This window comes from Peromyscus californicus, unplaced genomic scaffold (genome assembly GCF_007827085.1).
Source record: "Peromyscus californicus insignis strain IS unplaced genomic scaffold, ASM782708v3 Scaffold_6__1_contigs__length_162567912, whole genome shotgun sequence".
Classification (NCBI taxonomy): Eukaryota; Metazoa; Chordata; class Mammalia; order Rodentia; family Cricetidae; genus Peromyscus; species Peromyscus californicus.
The window spans coordinates 42,451,838-42,467,068 of record NW_026294584.1 but is presented as its reverse complement, the minus strand read 5'-3'; the positions used below and the strand labels follow the sequence as shown (position 1 = coordinate 42,467,068).

At 40.7% G+C, this 15,231-nt stretch overlaps 1 protein-coding gene across 1 annotated transcript in view; it reads left to right on the top strand.

The window, feature by feature from the left end:
• Tnpo3 (transportin 3) overlaps nt 1-15,231 on the top strand; it is an 83,062-nt gene that overhangs the window by 35,623 nt on the left and 32,208 nt on the right. The window contains exons 4-9 of the mRNA XM_052722285.1: nt 62-218; nt 4,151-4,294; nt 7,920-8,095; nt 8,782-8,920; nt 11,836-11,982; nt 13,725-13,832. Coding sequence (XP_052578245.1) covers nt 62-218; nt 4,151-4,294; nt 7,920-8,095; nt 8,782-8,920; nt 11,836-11,982; nt 13,725-13,832 — 871 coding nt within the window. The remainder of the gene's footprint in view (nt 1-61; nt 219-4,150; nt 4,295-7,919; nt 8,096-8,781; nt 8,921-11,835; nt 11,983-13,724; nt 13,833-15,231) is intronic.

Below are 15,231 nucleotides of genomic sequence, written 5' to 3'. Positions count from 1 at the left end.
TGTGATTGTGTATTTGTTGGCTATCAGTGACTCATTATATATCCTTCCTCTTCTTTTCCAGGTATAGCAATGATGTAACTTCTTTGCCTTTTTTGCTGGAGATCCTTACAGTGTTACCTGAAGAAGTACATAGTCGTTCCTTGCGAATTGGAGCCAACAGGCGCACAGAAATTATAGAAGACTTGGCCTTCTATTCTAGTACAGTGGTATCTTTATTGGTAAGTTTGAAATACTCATTTGTTGAGGAAACCATGGTGTGGTTATTTTGTGACCTGGTCGCAATGGTATGAAGCAGCTTTCTTTATAAATGTGGCAGTGATACTGCTTTGGCATTTATATAAAACTTTTATAATAATACAAAATACTTTTGACATCTGTACTTCTTGAGCTTCTTTGTAATGTGTGTGAGGGTGATATCTCTGCATGTGAATGCAAATGGGCTTGGTGTTATTTAACTGTTAACTTAGAACTTGAACTCAATTCTTATGATACATAAAAGCCATTGCATCTTGATAAAGGACCACACTAAAGGAAGTGCATAAAAACTTAAGATAAAGACAAATTAACTTTTTGGTAAAGAAATATTAGGAGACTTTACTTGGCCATTGGTCAATATTATAATTAAACATTAGCTAATGCCAGAGTTAGAATTTTTAGTAGTTTAGACCAGGAATGGGTAAATTTGTTGTTTATGAGCTGGTAGCATACATATGAGTCTTATTGAACACAGCTGGATTCTTTAGGTTCATGTTGTCTATGTATATTACTTTAGACTGTCTTAGTAGAACTGAGTAGTTTTCAGAGACCATGTGGCCTGCAAAGCCTGAAATATTTATTGTCTGGTCCTTACCTTAAAATGTCTACTAGTTCCTGAACTAGATTGTATTAAATTAATTACCTAACCTATCTTATTTTTAGGTCTTTTTTTTTCCTCTCTCAGTGCTGGAGATTGAACCCAAGGCCTGCTACATGGTAGACAACAATCTGTCATAGAACTATAGCCCCAACTTAGCTTATTTTTAGATTTCTACTGTCTAGCTTTATTTCTCAACAATGTGGCTATTTTTCAAGGATTTGTTTTAGTACTTCTGCAATATCATACATCAAACAAAACAAAGTTATGTTTGAAAAAATAAAACTTTGTTTGTAGTTATATTCAATTTGGTGTTAAAACCTATTTGGAACATAAATATCTTTAATTTTTTTTAAATTGGCCATTTATTTTTAAAGAAAATAATATTGTAGAACATTAGAAAAAAATAAAGCAATTATAACTTGGAAATCATATCCTGTGTCTGATTGTTTTAATTTGTGGTGTTTGGGATTAAATTCAGGGCCTCATGCATACTAGAAGTGCTCTACCACTGAATTGCAACCACAATTCTCTTTTGTATGTTTTATTTTTAATTTCTTAAAATCACATGTATTTATTGTGGGGAGGGGAACACACATCGCTGTGTGCCCTTGGATCTGTGTAGAGGTCAGAGGACAGTTTGCCCAAGTTGGTTTTCTCCTACCATGTGGGTCCCGGGGATCAGGCCATTAGTCTTAGAGCATGCATTTTTTTTTTTTGTTTGTTTTTGTTTTTGTTTTGTTTTTCAAGATAGGATTTCTCTGTTTAACAGCTCTGGCTGTCCTGGAAGTCTCTCTACAGACCAAGCTGGCCTCAAACTTACAGAAATCCCCTGCCTCTGCCTCTGAGATTAAAGGAGTACGCCACACCACCTGGCTTATAGCATGCATCTTTAAGATACCGAGCAAGCCATGTTTTTAAAGGGTCTCATGTATCCTAAGTTGGCCTCAAACTTGCTTCATATCAAGTTTCATAACTTCATAGCTGAGGATGACCTGAACTTCTACCTCCCTGGTTCTGCGCTCCCTTCTACCTGACTCTGGTTCTGCGCTCTCTTCTACCTGACTCTATCTCCTAAATGCAGTATTATAGGTGTGTGCCACCACATTTGTCCCTCAGTTTTTCTTAAAGGTTTTTTTTTTAATTTTTTAATTTTTTTTCCCCCGGAGTTGAGGACCGAACCCAGGACCTTGCGCTTGCTAGGCAAGTGCTCTACCACTGAGCTAAATCCCCAACCCCAAAGTTTTTGTTTTTGTTTTTCGAGACAGGGTTTCTCTGTGTAGCTTTGCGCCTTTCCTAGAACTCACTCTGTAGACCAGGCTGGCCTCGAACTTACAGAGATCCACCTACCTCTGCCTCCCGAGTGCTGGGATTAAAGGCGTGTGCCACCACCGCCCAGCGGTTTTTATTTTTCTTTATGTTTCTTTTTTTTTTTTTTTTTTTTTTTTTTTTTTGGTTTTTCGAGACAGGGTTTCTTTGTGTAGCTTTGCGCCTTTCCTGGAACTCACTTGGTAGCCCAGGCTGGCCTCGAACTCACAGAGATCCGCCTGGCTCTGCCTCCCGAGTGCTGGGATTAAAGGCGTGCGCCACCACCGCCCGGCCTTCTTTATGTTTCTATGTCAGTGTCTGCCATGTGTGTGCAGGTGCCAATGGAGTCGGAAAATGGCGTCCGTTCCCTTGGAGCTAGAGTTCATGGGCCACTCAATGTGGGCTCTGGTATCTGTACTCTGGTTCTTTGGAAGAGCAGCAACGGCTCTTAACTTCAGTCTTGAGCATTTTTCTTCAGCCCCCAGCCTTTTGGGTTGTTTGTGAGATGTGCTTTTATAGAGCTGTGGACTCAAGTTTCCTGCTTTAGCTTCCTGAGTAGTTGAGACTGTGGGTATACCAGTGCACTGACTACTGTTGACCCTTTAACATATGTCCTGTGAACAATGTGTATCTCTATGTGATTATAGTTTTCTGTTTCAGTCATCTAGCTTTATTTTTTTCATTTTAGAAAATTTCCTATGTAATATCATTGCATGTAATGAATTTTCTACTGTATTAATACTGCAACTACTTATATTCTATCCTTAGGATAATTGAGAAAATAGTCACTTGGATCCTCTTCTCCAGGGTTTAATTTGTTTTCCTTTAGCATGCTGATAGAAACTACGAGACTTTGATGGAGTTAAGAACATTTTTTCGAAGTTTTCCATCATAGGCCTCTCCAGTTCTTTCATGCTGCATCTTACCCATATTATGATGTCTGATTGAGACTTCATTAGTAATGGTAGGATTACCCACTGGATTAGGGTGATGACAGTCTCGTTCTTCTATGTCTAGTGTGCTTTTTTTGCAGTGTAATTTGTGTGAAGGTAGCTTATTTTATGAAAATCTAATTTTAAAAAATGTATTTATTTTTGAAACAGGATCTCACTGTGTATCTCTGGCTGGCTTCAGACCCCCTGGAACTGGAGTTATAGACAGTTGTGAGCTGCTGTGTGGGTGCTGGGAATTGAACCAGGATCCTCTGGAAGAGCAGCCAGTGCCCTCAGTCACTGGCCATCCCTCCAGCCTGGATCATAGGTCCTGGAGACTTGTGACGTTTGAGTGCTTGCTGTGCCCTGTTAAGAGGATGGTTAACTCTTCTGCCTCAGTTTCACCATCTGTATGTGGAGAGTAATAGGATCTGTTTCATTTTAACTGCATAACTGTGCTAATGCAGTTAAAGCTATTAAAATCATATTTAGCACATAATAGGTTTCAGTAAATGTTACGGCTGGCCACTTATTTGTTTGTTATATGCTCCTTTGGCTGTAATGCAATGCCCATGAAGAAATGGAAAAATATAAGCAAGCTGTTTATATACTTGCATTAGCCTTTCTGTCTCCCGTTTGCCATCTTAGAGGGAAAGATTATTTTTTTTTTTTTTTTTTTTTTTTTTTTTTTGGTTTTTCGAGACAGGGTTTCTCTGTGTAGCTTTGCGCCTTTTCCTGGAACTCACTTGGTAGCCCAGGCTGGCCTCGAACTCACAGAGATCCGCCTGGCTCTGCCTCCCGAGTGCTGGGATTAAAGGCGTGCGCCACCACCGCCCGGCGGGAAAGATTAATTTTAAAATGAATGTTTTTGCCAAGTATGGCAGGACACACCTGTAATCCTAACACTTAGGAGGCTAAAGGAGAGGATAATGAGTTTGAGTCCAGCCTGGGCCAAATAGCAAGATATTGTCTCAAAAAAATCTTAATCTCTCAATATTGTTCTCTGGGAATGAAGTATAAAAATTGATTTTTTTCTTAAACTATATTTTCTATTTAGATGACATGTGTAGAAAAAGCGGGAACTGATGAGAAGATGCTTATGAAGGTCTTCCGCTGTTTGGGAAGCTGGTTTAACTTGGGAGTTTTGGACAGTAACTTCATGGCTAATAATAAGTTATTAGCGCTCCTTTTTGAGGTTTTGGTAAGTAAGGCTATATAACTGTCATTTTCATGTCTAATAACCAACCTTCTGGGACATCTCAGTGTTTGTTTGGAGAAGAAAATTGTATCTGAGTCTTAAGAGTAACGTGAGTTGAGCTTGATGGCATATGCCTATAATCTCAGTACATGACAGTAAAAGCAGGAGGACTAGAAGTTCAAGGTCACCCTTAGCTGACTAGCATATTTGAAGCAAATCTGAGCTAAATAACACCCTATCTTAGGGAAGGAGAAAAGCCCATGAGGCTGACATGTAATGGAGCATGTGCAAAAGAAAGCATGTGCTGCTATTCAAATGACCCATAAAGGAAGAGTTTTTTCAATCTGCTGGTCATGGGCACCATTGGGCTTCTAACATTTATCCCAGACCTGTGTACTATTTTTTGAAAGCATTAAAATTTTTTTTATCTATTTATTTTGTGTTTATGTGTGCTTTCTGTATGAAGGCATGCACATGCCACACACAGCACCCATGTGGATGTTGGAGCCCTCTGTATAGTCCTTACCTCCCATCTGGTCTTTGAGGTACCATCTCTCCCATTGTTTACTGCTGTATTGCTTTCTCCAGGATAGCTGACTGAAAGGTTCTTGGCCGTTCTCCTGTGTTTGATTCCCATCTTGCCATAGGAGTGCTCTTACACAGTTCCAGGGGATCTGAACTCAGGTTCTCAGTCTTGTGTGGCAGGCGCTTTCACTCCCTGAGCCATCTACCCACCCCACCCCCTTTTCCTAATAATATGTTTCTAATATTGCAACTTCAAAGAGTAAATGGGAAAAAAAGCTGGGTGGTGGCAACGGCTCATGTCTTTAATCCCAGCACTTGGGAGGCGGAGGCAGTTGGATCTCTGTGAATTTGAGGCCAGCCTGGTCTACAAAGTAAGTTTCAGGACAGGCAGAATTGTTGCAGAGAAACCCTGTCTCAAAAAACCAAAATAAATAAGTAAGAGGTAAGAACCTGATGGGATGATTTGCCTCTGTTAGCTCTCCTAACTTAAGTAGCTCTTACCCTTAGAGAGAGTCTCAGTATCTGGTGTCATTATTGTCGTTGTTATTAGAGAAGGACTTTACAGTGACGACTTCACTAAATTTAGAGACACTAACTATATTGGTGAGTAAGAGCCCTGCAGCTTCCCTCCGTGGACTTGTGTTACTGTTCTGAGACAGTCTCACCTAAGGAACTGCTGGCTTGTAGCTAGCTGTCGTGGGGCTCAGGTTATCCCACATTCAGGATCCTTCGCTCTCACCACGGGGGCCGACACTGTAGCTTGTGTGCCGTGTTGGCTCCACCCTGGGCCCTCTGGTAAGTTCTTATTCTTGTCAGTTGTTTCTTAAATTTGTCCCCAGTTATGATGCCTAGATTCCCCTTTACTATGCTTTTTGGGTTGATTACTTGTTTTTTGAACTTCCTCAAATAATTTCCAAAGAAAATGTACAAAGAGAATAAACAGGTTTTGACTGTCTAAGAAATATTTTATTATTGTTATTGTTTCAAGACGGTCTGTCTTTGAACTCACTGTGTAGTCAAGGATGAACTTGTACTCCTGATCTTTGGCCTCCCAAGTACTAGGATTAAAAGCACCACAGCTTTTAAAATTACATTTAAAATACTTACTTATTATTATATGTGTGTAAATGTCAGAGGACAACTTATGGAGGAGTTGGTCTCTCCATTATGTGAGTCTCAGGGATCAAACTCAGGTTGCTAGGCTTGGCAAGCACCTTTACCTGCAGAGCCGTTTTACCAGCTCCAAGACATTTTTTTTTTAAAGCCAAGTTCTTATTCTATAGTCAAAGCTAACTGGGAACTCACTCTATTCCATATTGATCTTAAATTGGAGTAATCCTCTTGCCTTATCCTCCCAAAGTGCTCGGATTATAACTGTGCTCTGATACCTAGCAAGAAAGAATATTGTTTTTATTCTTTTTTTTTGTTTTTGTTTTTTGTTTTTTGAGACAGGGTTTCTCTGTGTAGCTTTGCGCCTTTCCTGGAACTCACTTGGTAGCCCAGGCTGGCCTTGAACTCACAGAGATCTGCCTGGCTCTGCCTCCCAAGTGCTGGGATTAAGGGCGTGCGCCACCGCCCAGCTGTTTTTATTCTTGATTGATACATTGGGTAGTTGTAGTTTTAGGCTATGTCCTCATATACTAGTGTAGACGAAAGTTTTCCTGTGTCCCACAGCCATTCCATCCCAAATAAACACACTGAGGCTTATATTAGTTACAAGCTGTTTGGTCTATGGCCTATGCTTATTACTAACTAGTTCACTCATCTTAACTTAACCCATTTCTGTTAATCTATGTATCGCCATGTGTATCGTGGCTTTACATGAGTTCCATTACATCTTGCTTCTCTGGAGGTGTCTCCCAGTGTTTCCCCCTGACCCCACCCTTCTTCTTTCTATATCTCTCTTGGACTTCCTGCCTGGCTGTCTCCTATCTTGCCATAGGTCAAAGCAGCTTCCTTATTAACCAATAGTAGCAACATATATTCACAGCTTACAGAAAGACCATCCCACAGCATACTAGCATGCATTATTGTGAATGAAAAATTGGGAAAATTTGCCATTTCTGTGTTATCTCGATTCTCCATCCCAGAAGTTTTAATAACCCCTGCTTAACTTTGGTATTCTGAGATCTCATTTTGGTATGTAATGGGCCTTTTGGCGTTGCTGAGCCCTTTCATTTTAAGTGGTACTTAAAAAGAGAATCGAGTTCAATATCTGTTCAACACCACACAGAAACATGGCATTCCCTATGGAAGAAATAGTATAAACAGAAACATGGGGAAAATCTTGTAATTCTGCTAGGGATGATGGCTCACACCTGTGATCCCAGTATTCTGGAGGCTGAGATAGACAGAATGCTGTGCTTCCAAGAAAACTTAGGCTACAAAATAAAATTACTATCAGTTTGGTTTTTGTTGTTGTTGTTGTTGTTGTTGTTTTCCGAGACAGGGTTTCTCTGTGTAGTTTTGGTGCCTGTCCTGGATCTGTAGACCAGGCTGGCCTTGAGATCCATCTGGCTCTGCTTCCTGAGTACTGGGATTAAAGGCATGCGCCACCACCGCCCGGCTACTGTCAGTTTTTGAAAAACAGAAGAAATCTAGTGTGGTAGTACAACACCTTTATCCCAGTACTTTGGATCTCTATGAGTTTGAGGCCAGCTTGGTCTATATAGAGAGTTCCAGGCCAGACAAGGCTGCACCGTGAGACCCTGTCTCACAAAAACAAAAGCAAAAGAAAATAAAACAAAAAAAGTTCATGTAAGCCTGATTGACAGATAAAGAAGCTCATTTTTTTTTTTTTTTTTTTTTTGGCATGCCTGGAAGTAGAGGTAGGGTGAGGAAGATGGTGTCTTGGTAAGGTCTGCAACTAAGGGGCTGGCTGTTCATAGTGTACTCTCAGCCAGGCAGATATGGGAGCGCATTGTGTGCATTTCTGTAATCCCAGAACATGGGAGGCAGAGGCAGGAAGAACAGGGAGCTGGCTTCTGCTACATAGTGACTTTAAGACCAATGTAGACTGCATGACCCTGTCTCTTAATTGTAATTGTTTTCCTTGGGCTACAATGATTCTGATTTCTGCTTCTATATTCCTTCTGTCTTTCAGCAACAGGACAAGACCTCATCTAACCTACATGAAGCTGCTTCAGACTGTGTGTGCTCAGCTCTATATGCTATTGAAAATGTGGAGACTAACTTGCCATTGGCCATGCAACTTTTTCAGGGGGTCTTGACATTGGAGGCTGCCTATCATATGGCTGTGGCACGTGAAGATTTAGACAAGTGAGTCATTATTGAGGTCTGGAGCCCTGGGTGACCTACAGTCTGGTGTTTTTCTCAAATCTTGTTTATAATTTATCCATCGTTTTTTGATTCGATGTGACTTGTAAATGCATACTATGTATGTACCTGCAACTAAAGTAGCAACTTGGATCCAGGAGAGAGGTTTACCACCAGTTCTTGATTGTACTAGTTTCTTACACTTACAGTGAGAAGACTGTAAGAAACAGGTATAAACTTTGAAGTATCTAGTTTAGGGGCTGTAGAAATGGCTCAACAGTTACAAATGGGTTCTGCTCCTGCAGAGGACCTGGCTACTGCCTGTATCTCCATCTCCAGGGAATCAGAGCCCTCTTCTGTATTCCACGAGCACTGGCATTCATACATGCATACACCCACACAGAGATGCACAGTTTAATGGAACTCAAGTCCCCTAGCTAGCAAGTGCTCTTAACAACTGAGCCATCACTACAGCACCCTAATTTGGAATTTTTATTAAAAAATTTGTAATAGAGAATATGAATTGACTTATCATCACATGCTTATCTGTATAGATGTGAGCATTTGCCACAGAGATTATGATGCCCGTAGTGAGTATTCAGGCAAAGAGACTTTTGTGCATTTGACTCGTATCTGTGCATATGTGAAGTCCAGATCCTTGACTTGGTATTCTCGTTCCACTTCTACAGAGTTCTGAATTACTGCCGTGTCTTCACTGAGCTATGTGAAACTTTCCTGGAAAAAATTGTTTGTACTCCAGGCCAGGGTCTGGGAGACCTTCGAACTTTGGAACTGCTTCTTATTTGTGCAGGCCACCCTCAGTATGAGGTAGTATCTATTCCGTGTTAAGGCTGTTATTCTCTGGTTGAGAAATTACAGTCTTGTTTTTAATTAATGTGATCTGGGAGTTGCGTCTGACTGGAATTTTTTTTTCCATTTCATTATTTGTATATGAGGTGGGGGTGCTGTCCATGTGTGAATGTAATGTTTACATTCCGGTGTGAATGTAAACAAGGCAGTGTTGTACAGTCAGTTCTCTCCTTCCTTTTATGTAGGTTCCAGGATTGAATGTCCTTACTCAGCAAGTATCTACCCAGTGAGCTGTCAATGGCCCATACTTGGGATATTTAAGAATTGGGTTTGGGTTTCCATTTTGCATTCTTTTCTGTTTTCCTAACTAGTTGTCAAGGTTGACTGTTGTAGGCATCTCAGAATCTATCAGAAGGAAAACCCATTACTTTGCCACTGTGCATCCTTTCTAGTTCCACTTATTTTTTTAGAGCTTTACAGCTAAAAACAATGAAAATCCACATCATATCATTCAGCCTCTGAGTGCCAGAGATAACCAACTTACAGAGAGAAAAAGTGGTGTGTTTTGTTTGTCTTTTCCAAGCTCACACACAGTTTTAGATGTTTTTGTCTTTGTCCATTGGACCCAGGCCTTGAAGACTGGAGGGCTGAGGCAGCCTGCTTACCTCAAGCTGGCTGCATATGCAAGCGGCAACAGTGAGAGTCTAGGTCCCAAACTCCCTCTGAGAAGTTTCCCACTGACCCCACTTCCTCCAAGCCCAGCCTCATAAGTGGTCCACTACCCCCTAGTAGCACCACAGCCTCCCACGCATATGAGCCGTTGGGCATTCCTCATCTAAACTCTAGGATATACCAGTTCCTGATAACCCCAGAAGGCTTCATGTCTTCAGTTTTTCTTTAAAAGATATGAATGAGACTTAAGAATCTCTCTCTCTTTTTTTGGGTGGGTTTTTCGAGACAGGGTTTCTCTGTGTAGTTTTGGTGCCTGTCCTGGATCTCGCTCTGTAGACCAGGCTGGTGTTGAACTCACAGAGATCCGCCTGGCTCTGCCTCCCGAGTGCTTGGATTAAAAGTGTGAAGAATTTCCTTCTTAACCAAGCATGATGGCCCGTGCCTTTAATCCCAGCACTCAGGAAGCAAACGCAGGAGGATCTCCATGAATTTGAGGCCAGCTGGTAAAGCTGGATGTGATGGGACATGCCTGTAATCCCAGCACTTGGAGGCTAAGACAAAGGATCATGAGTTTGAGGCTAACATGGGCTACATTGTGAGCACTAGGCTAGCCTAGGCTATATGGATGCTGTATTTATAAAAATAATAATATTCTTTAAGACATTTTACACTCTACACCCTGATCCCTTTGTGGTACTGATGATCAGACTCAGGGCCTTGCACGTGTTAGGCAAGTTGGTGTCGCCCGTCAGCATCCCCAGCCAGCCCTCTGCTTTGTCTTTGTTCTTTGTTTTTAGACAGGATGTGCATCCCTGGCTGGCAGACTGGCCTGATAAGCATCCTGTCTTCATCTCCCAGATGTTTAGATAATAGACATGTGCTACTATACCCACTTATAAATTTCTAGATTTTAGGGGCTGGAAAGATGGCTCAGTGGTTAAGAGAATTGGCTGCTGTTCCTGGGGACCCAAGTTACTAAACTATAGCCCCAGTGCCAAAGGATCCAACACCCTTTTCTGGCTCCTATGGGTACTGCATTTACATGGTACACAGACACACATGTAGGAAAACAACTATACACATAAAGATAAGTAAGAAATTTAATTTTTTTCCTAGATTTTTAGAAAGTTCTTTGTCTATTTGAGAAATTATGCCTCTTATTTATCACTTAAAAAATAGTAAAGGAGGCTGGAGAGATGTCTCAGTGGTTAAGAGCACATACTGCTCTTTCAGAGACCTGAGTTCAGTTTGTAACACCCACATGTGGTGGTTTACAACCATCTGTAACTCCAGCTCCAGTAGAATCTGATGCCTCTGACATTCTTGGGCACCTGCACTCAGGTGCATAATAAAAATAAATCTTTAAATCCTGTTAACTTGAAAAGAAAAAGAATTAAGAAAGTGCTCTTGGGTTGGGCATTGTTTTGAACAGCTTTCCTTTAGATCCTTAATGGAAAGGAACAACAGCAGGCCCCTTTTCTGTGCTTGCTCTTATTCCTGTGTCCTCAGCCTCTTGCCTTTTATCACAAACAGGTGCTGTTTGTCTGCAGCTCTCCTGAGGATTTCTAGATTGGGTAAAATCCAGAGCAGTATAGTCCTTTGCAGGAGTAGTCGTCATTCAGAAATAGCATTGTATGGAAGGGTAGCTGTGACTGAAATTCCCATCTATTTCTGTCATCTTTCGTGTTCATGAAAACAGCCAAATGAGGGCTGGACATGGTAGTGTGTCCCTATTATCCCAGCACTAGGGAGGTGGAGGCAAGAGAATAGGAAATTCAGAGTCATCCTCCTTAGCTACTTTGTGAGTTTGAAGCTAGCCTTGACTATGTGAATCAACCCCCTTGCCTCTAACAGGGGAGGAGCATGAGTTTAAAAATCTTCTCTGTCAAGGGAGTTACATTTAGTTCTCCTGGGAAGAAATCTTCTGATGTCAGCATAATTAATTGTTCCAGAAATTTAGGAAAACTATGCCTTACAAGACTTGTGTGTCTTTGTTTTCTGTACAATCTAATGTGCTTTGGGAAAAGTGTTCTCAATGATAAATAGAGATATAAAGGTAGTCATCTAAGTGAATCTTGAGGTGTAATTTGGGAAGATATTTAGGAGGTAACATAACAAACCTCTACCACAGAAAAGGTGGCTTCCTCACTGCATGTGCATTATGGAATATTGTAGCTGCTTTGCTTTATGGTAAGTAGTCATGAAACTTTTTTTCCTGTTCTTTTCCTGCAAAATAAACCATCAACTTTTTTACCTAACAGGTAGTAGAAATTTCCTTTAACTTTTGGTACCGACTAGGAGAACATTTGTACAAAACCAATGATGAGGTTATCCATAGCATCTTCAAAGCGTACATTCAGAGGCTGCTTCATGCTTTGGCTCGACACTGCCAGCTGGAACCTGACCATGTAAGTACCCTTCTCTACTTTAAATCTTCTCCACCTTTTGATTCCAACTTGAAAAACTAAAAAGCTCGGGAGGCAGAGGCAGGCGGGTCTTTGTGAGTTAGAGGCCAGCCTGGGCTACAGAGTGAGTTCCAGGACAGCCAGAGAAACCCTGTTTCGAAAAATGAAAAGAAAAAAAAGAAAAGGTAATTGATCTAATAGTCTTCAAGTTTTTTCACTTTAGCTTGCAGTGAAGAAGTCACTACTAGTATAATAAAAATTAGACCTATGTAGGCAATTTTTTCCTGCTGAACCAGTAATTGTTTATGTAGGAATTTGCTTTAAATGATGTTATAAAAGATCCACTCCTTGTCTTCAGCTTTACCTCCACTAGCCCGGCGGGCTCGACCTCGGCCATGGCCTCAGCCTCGACTGCGGCCCCTAAGGCCACTGCTGAATCCTCCACGGAAGCCGCCTAATCCTGGGCCCCTGGGTCCTCCGGGCCCTCCTGCTGCACCGGCGTTGCCCGCCATTTGGTGTTTTCCCGAAGAAGAAGAAGCCACATTTGGTTTATATTGTGTTTTTAATAGTGTAGGACATATGGTTAGGTAAAAACTGATATAAAAAAGTGAAAGAATTGTGTAAGAATATTGAGAATTTTGATTTCCCTCCACATATGTATACGTTCTCTTTATATTACTTATAATCATTTGATAATTTAGAAGAAAACATAGACATTTACTTAGAAGAAAATATACTAGACACGTGAAATAGTTTGTTGGAAAGCTCTTCCACTGCCTTCTCTTCTTAACGGCTTTGTACATTCTGCCTCAGTTACTTTACCTTTCTGGGTGCTTGTGGGGTGGCTTTAGTCTAGTCCCTGGAGTAAATTTAATTGCTTGTGATGAAATGTGGCACACTCGACTCTGAATTTCTCTGAACTGAGGATCCCTAGTTGTAAGCACATTTTGCTTGGACAGTCCCACATGAGCTGCTCTGGTTCAGGGGATTCTCTGCTCTGTGCCAGGTCTGTGGCACCATTTCCCTTGCAAATACTTTTACACTTTAAAGTTTATAGTACTTTAGAATTTTATGCATTATTTCATCTGGAAAGCCATCATTTCCTCATTATTTCTCCATTTTAGTTTCTTCATCTTAAAACAAAGAGGCTGAACTATATAAGCAGTTCTCAGTGGTATTAAGGAGTGTTTCTAGATGTTCATAGCCCAAGATATTCATAGGTGCTTTTAACCTCTTAAAATTAATTAGTAACTCTTTTATTTGGAGAAGTGCGTTGGGATAGGAAAGATTTAAAGTCTAAAATTTTTCTTGTGAAGTTATTGTGGTAATGGTTGGGTTTTGTTGTTTTGTTTAAGATTTTGAAAAAGAAAGCCTCAGATTTGTTCACTATTAAAGAGCTGACCTTTTCTAGATAGGCAACCTTTAAAGCTTCTTTCCAATCACTTTTCATACCATGGTTTTCTTGAAAACAAACAAGATGTGTAATTGAAAATACAAAATAGGCATGCATAGTCACATAGATAAATGGAAGAATTTCTCATAGGAAAGTGGAGAGTAGAATGTGTTGACTCAACACACCCGACACTTGAGGAGATCTTCTCTTTTGGTAACACAGCCTTGTGATTTTGCACGTTGGTTCATTGGCACTGGACTACTGAGTGGCTTTTTCTTCTCTGTGGAAAAAGCTCAGGGCATTAACAGCTCTGGTGGGTTTTAAACAGATGGTACATGGTTTTGAATTTCAGGAGGGTGTTCCTGAAGAGACTGATGACTTTGGGGAGTTCCGAATGAGAGTGTCAGACCTGGTGAAGGACCTGATTTTCTTGATTGGCTCTATGGAGTGTTTTGCCCAGGTAAGTCCATTTGAGATTCTGGAGCTGGTTTTACTGATCACATTGATTGTGTTTATCTTGCTTCTATATCTTCTGTAAATGGTCCATCTTTTTTTTCTTTCTTTCTTTCCCAAGCTTGGTGGCCAAATGAGATAATAGATATGTAGGTGCCTAGCACATTGCCTGGCATATAGTAGCAGTGTTCATTTAGAGTCTGATAAACCAGTTGTAGTGGACAAATAAATTCAGTTATGGTTTACTCTATTACTCTTCATAATGAGGGCTGTTCCATGTGTGCAGCTGACAAATCTGGAAGTCTCCAGGATTTGGACCCCACTGTGAAAAATGGGCAGGTTTTCCAGGTTTAATCCCGACAACTCATTAGTTATATGGTATTTCCTTGGTCCACAATTAGGGTTAGATTCTTGTGTAGCTTCATCCCAGAGGTGGCTATACTAGAGTAGAAGAGTCCTAGTCCTGTGGTTTCCTGATGATCACTGAGTGACATTTTACCTTGTAAGGTTGCAATCATTATCATCATCCCACATCACTTTAATGTTAGAATAATTTCAGGTGTTTTTCCTATTGCTGGATTGTACTTTAATGAACTCTGATGTGAGTTTGGATGCTGTGTTGTAGCAATCAATACCAAACAAACAAAAAGAAGATGAGGAGAGGAGGGTTGACACCCGTTCTGTATGTAAAACTTGTATATGATCTTACCTAGGAAATGTTCAGTGAATTACAACTTTTCATACAAAGCATGTTCTTTGAGTTAGCTCTGCAGATTTGGAGATTCTTAGGAGGCAGATTCAGTGGGCAGGCGACCTACACTCAGATTTCTACTCTTTTCTCACTGGCTCTCGTCTTTGACTTAAGTTTACAAATTATCTGAACTGTCAATGTTGCCAAGATGTGTTCTATGGAGCACCAGGTCCAGAAAATGTTCTTTGGCAAAAACGAAAGAAAGCTAGCTAAATCTTTAATTGAAATTAGGATATGATACAAATATCTACACATTACATTAAAAGTTTTGTGATGTCATACAAGAGAGGGTTTTTTTTATTCTTTCTTTCCTTTGTAATGTCTCTTTCTTTTTTCTGAGACAGGTTTTTCTCTGTGTAACAGCTCTGGCTGTCCTGGAATTTACTTTGTAGACCAGGCTGGCCTTGAACTCACAGAGATCACCTGCCTCTGCCTTCCAAGTGCTGGGATTAAAGGTGAGCTCCACCACTGCCTGGTTCTGTAGTGTCTCTTTTGACTTTTGTGTTTTTCCTTTTTTCTTTTTTTTTCGTCGGAGCTGAGGACCGAACCCAGGGCCTTGCAAGCGCTCTACCACTGAGCTAAATCCCCAACCCTCAGTTATTTATTTTTACCTGTAAACATTTTACTTGGCCTAACAGCTAGTCATGTTCCACAC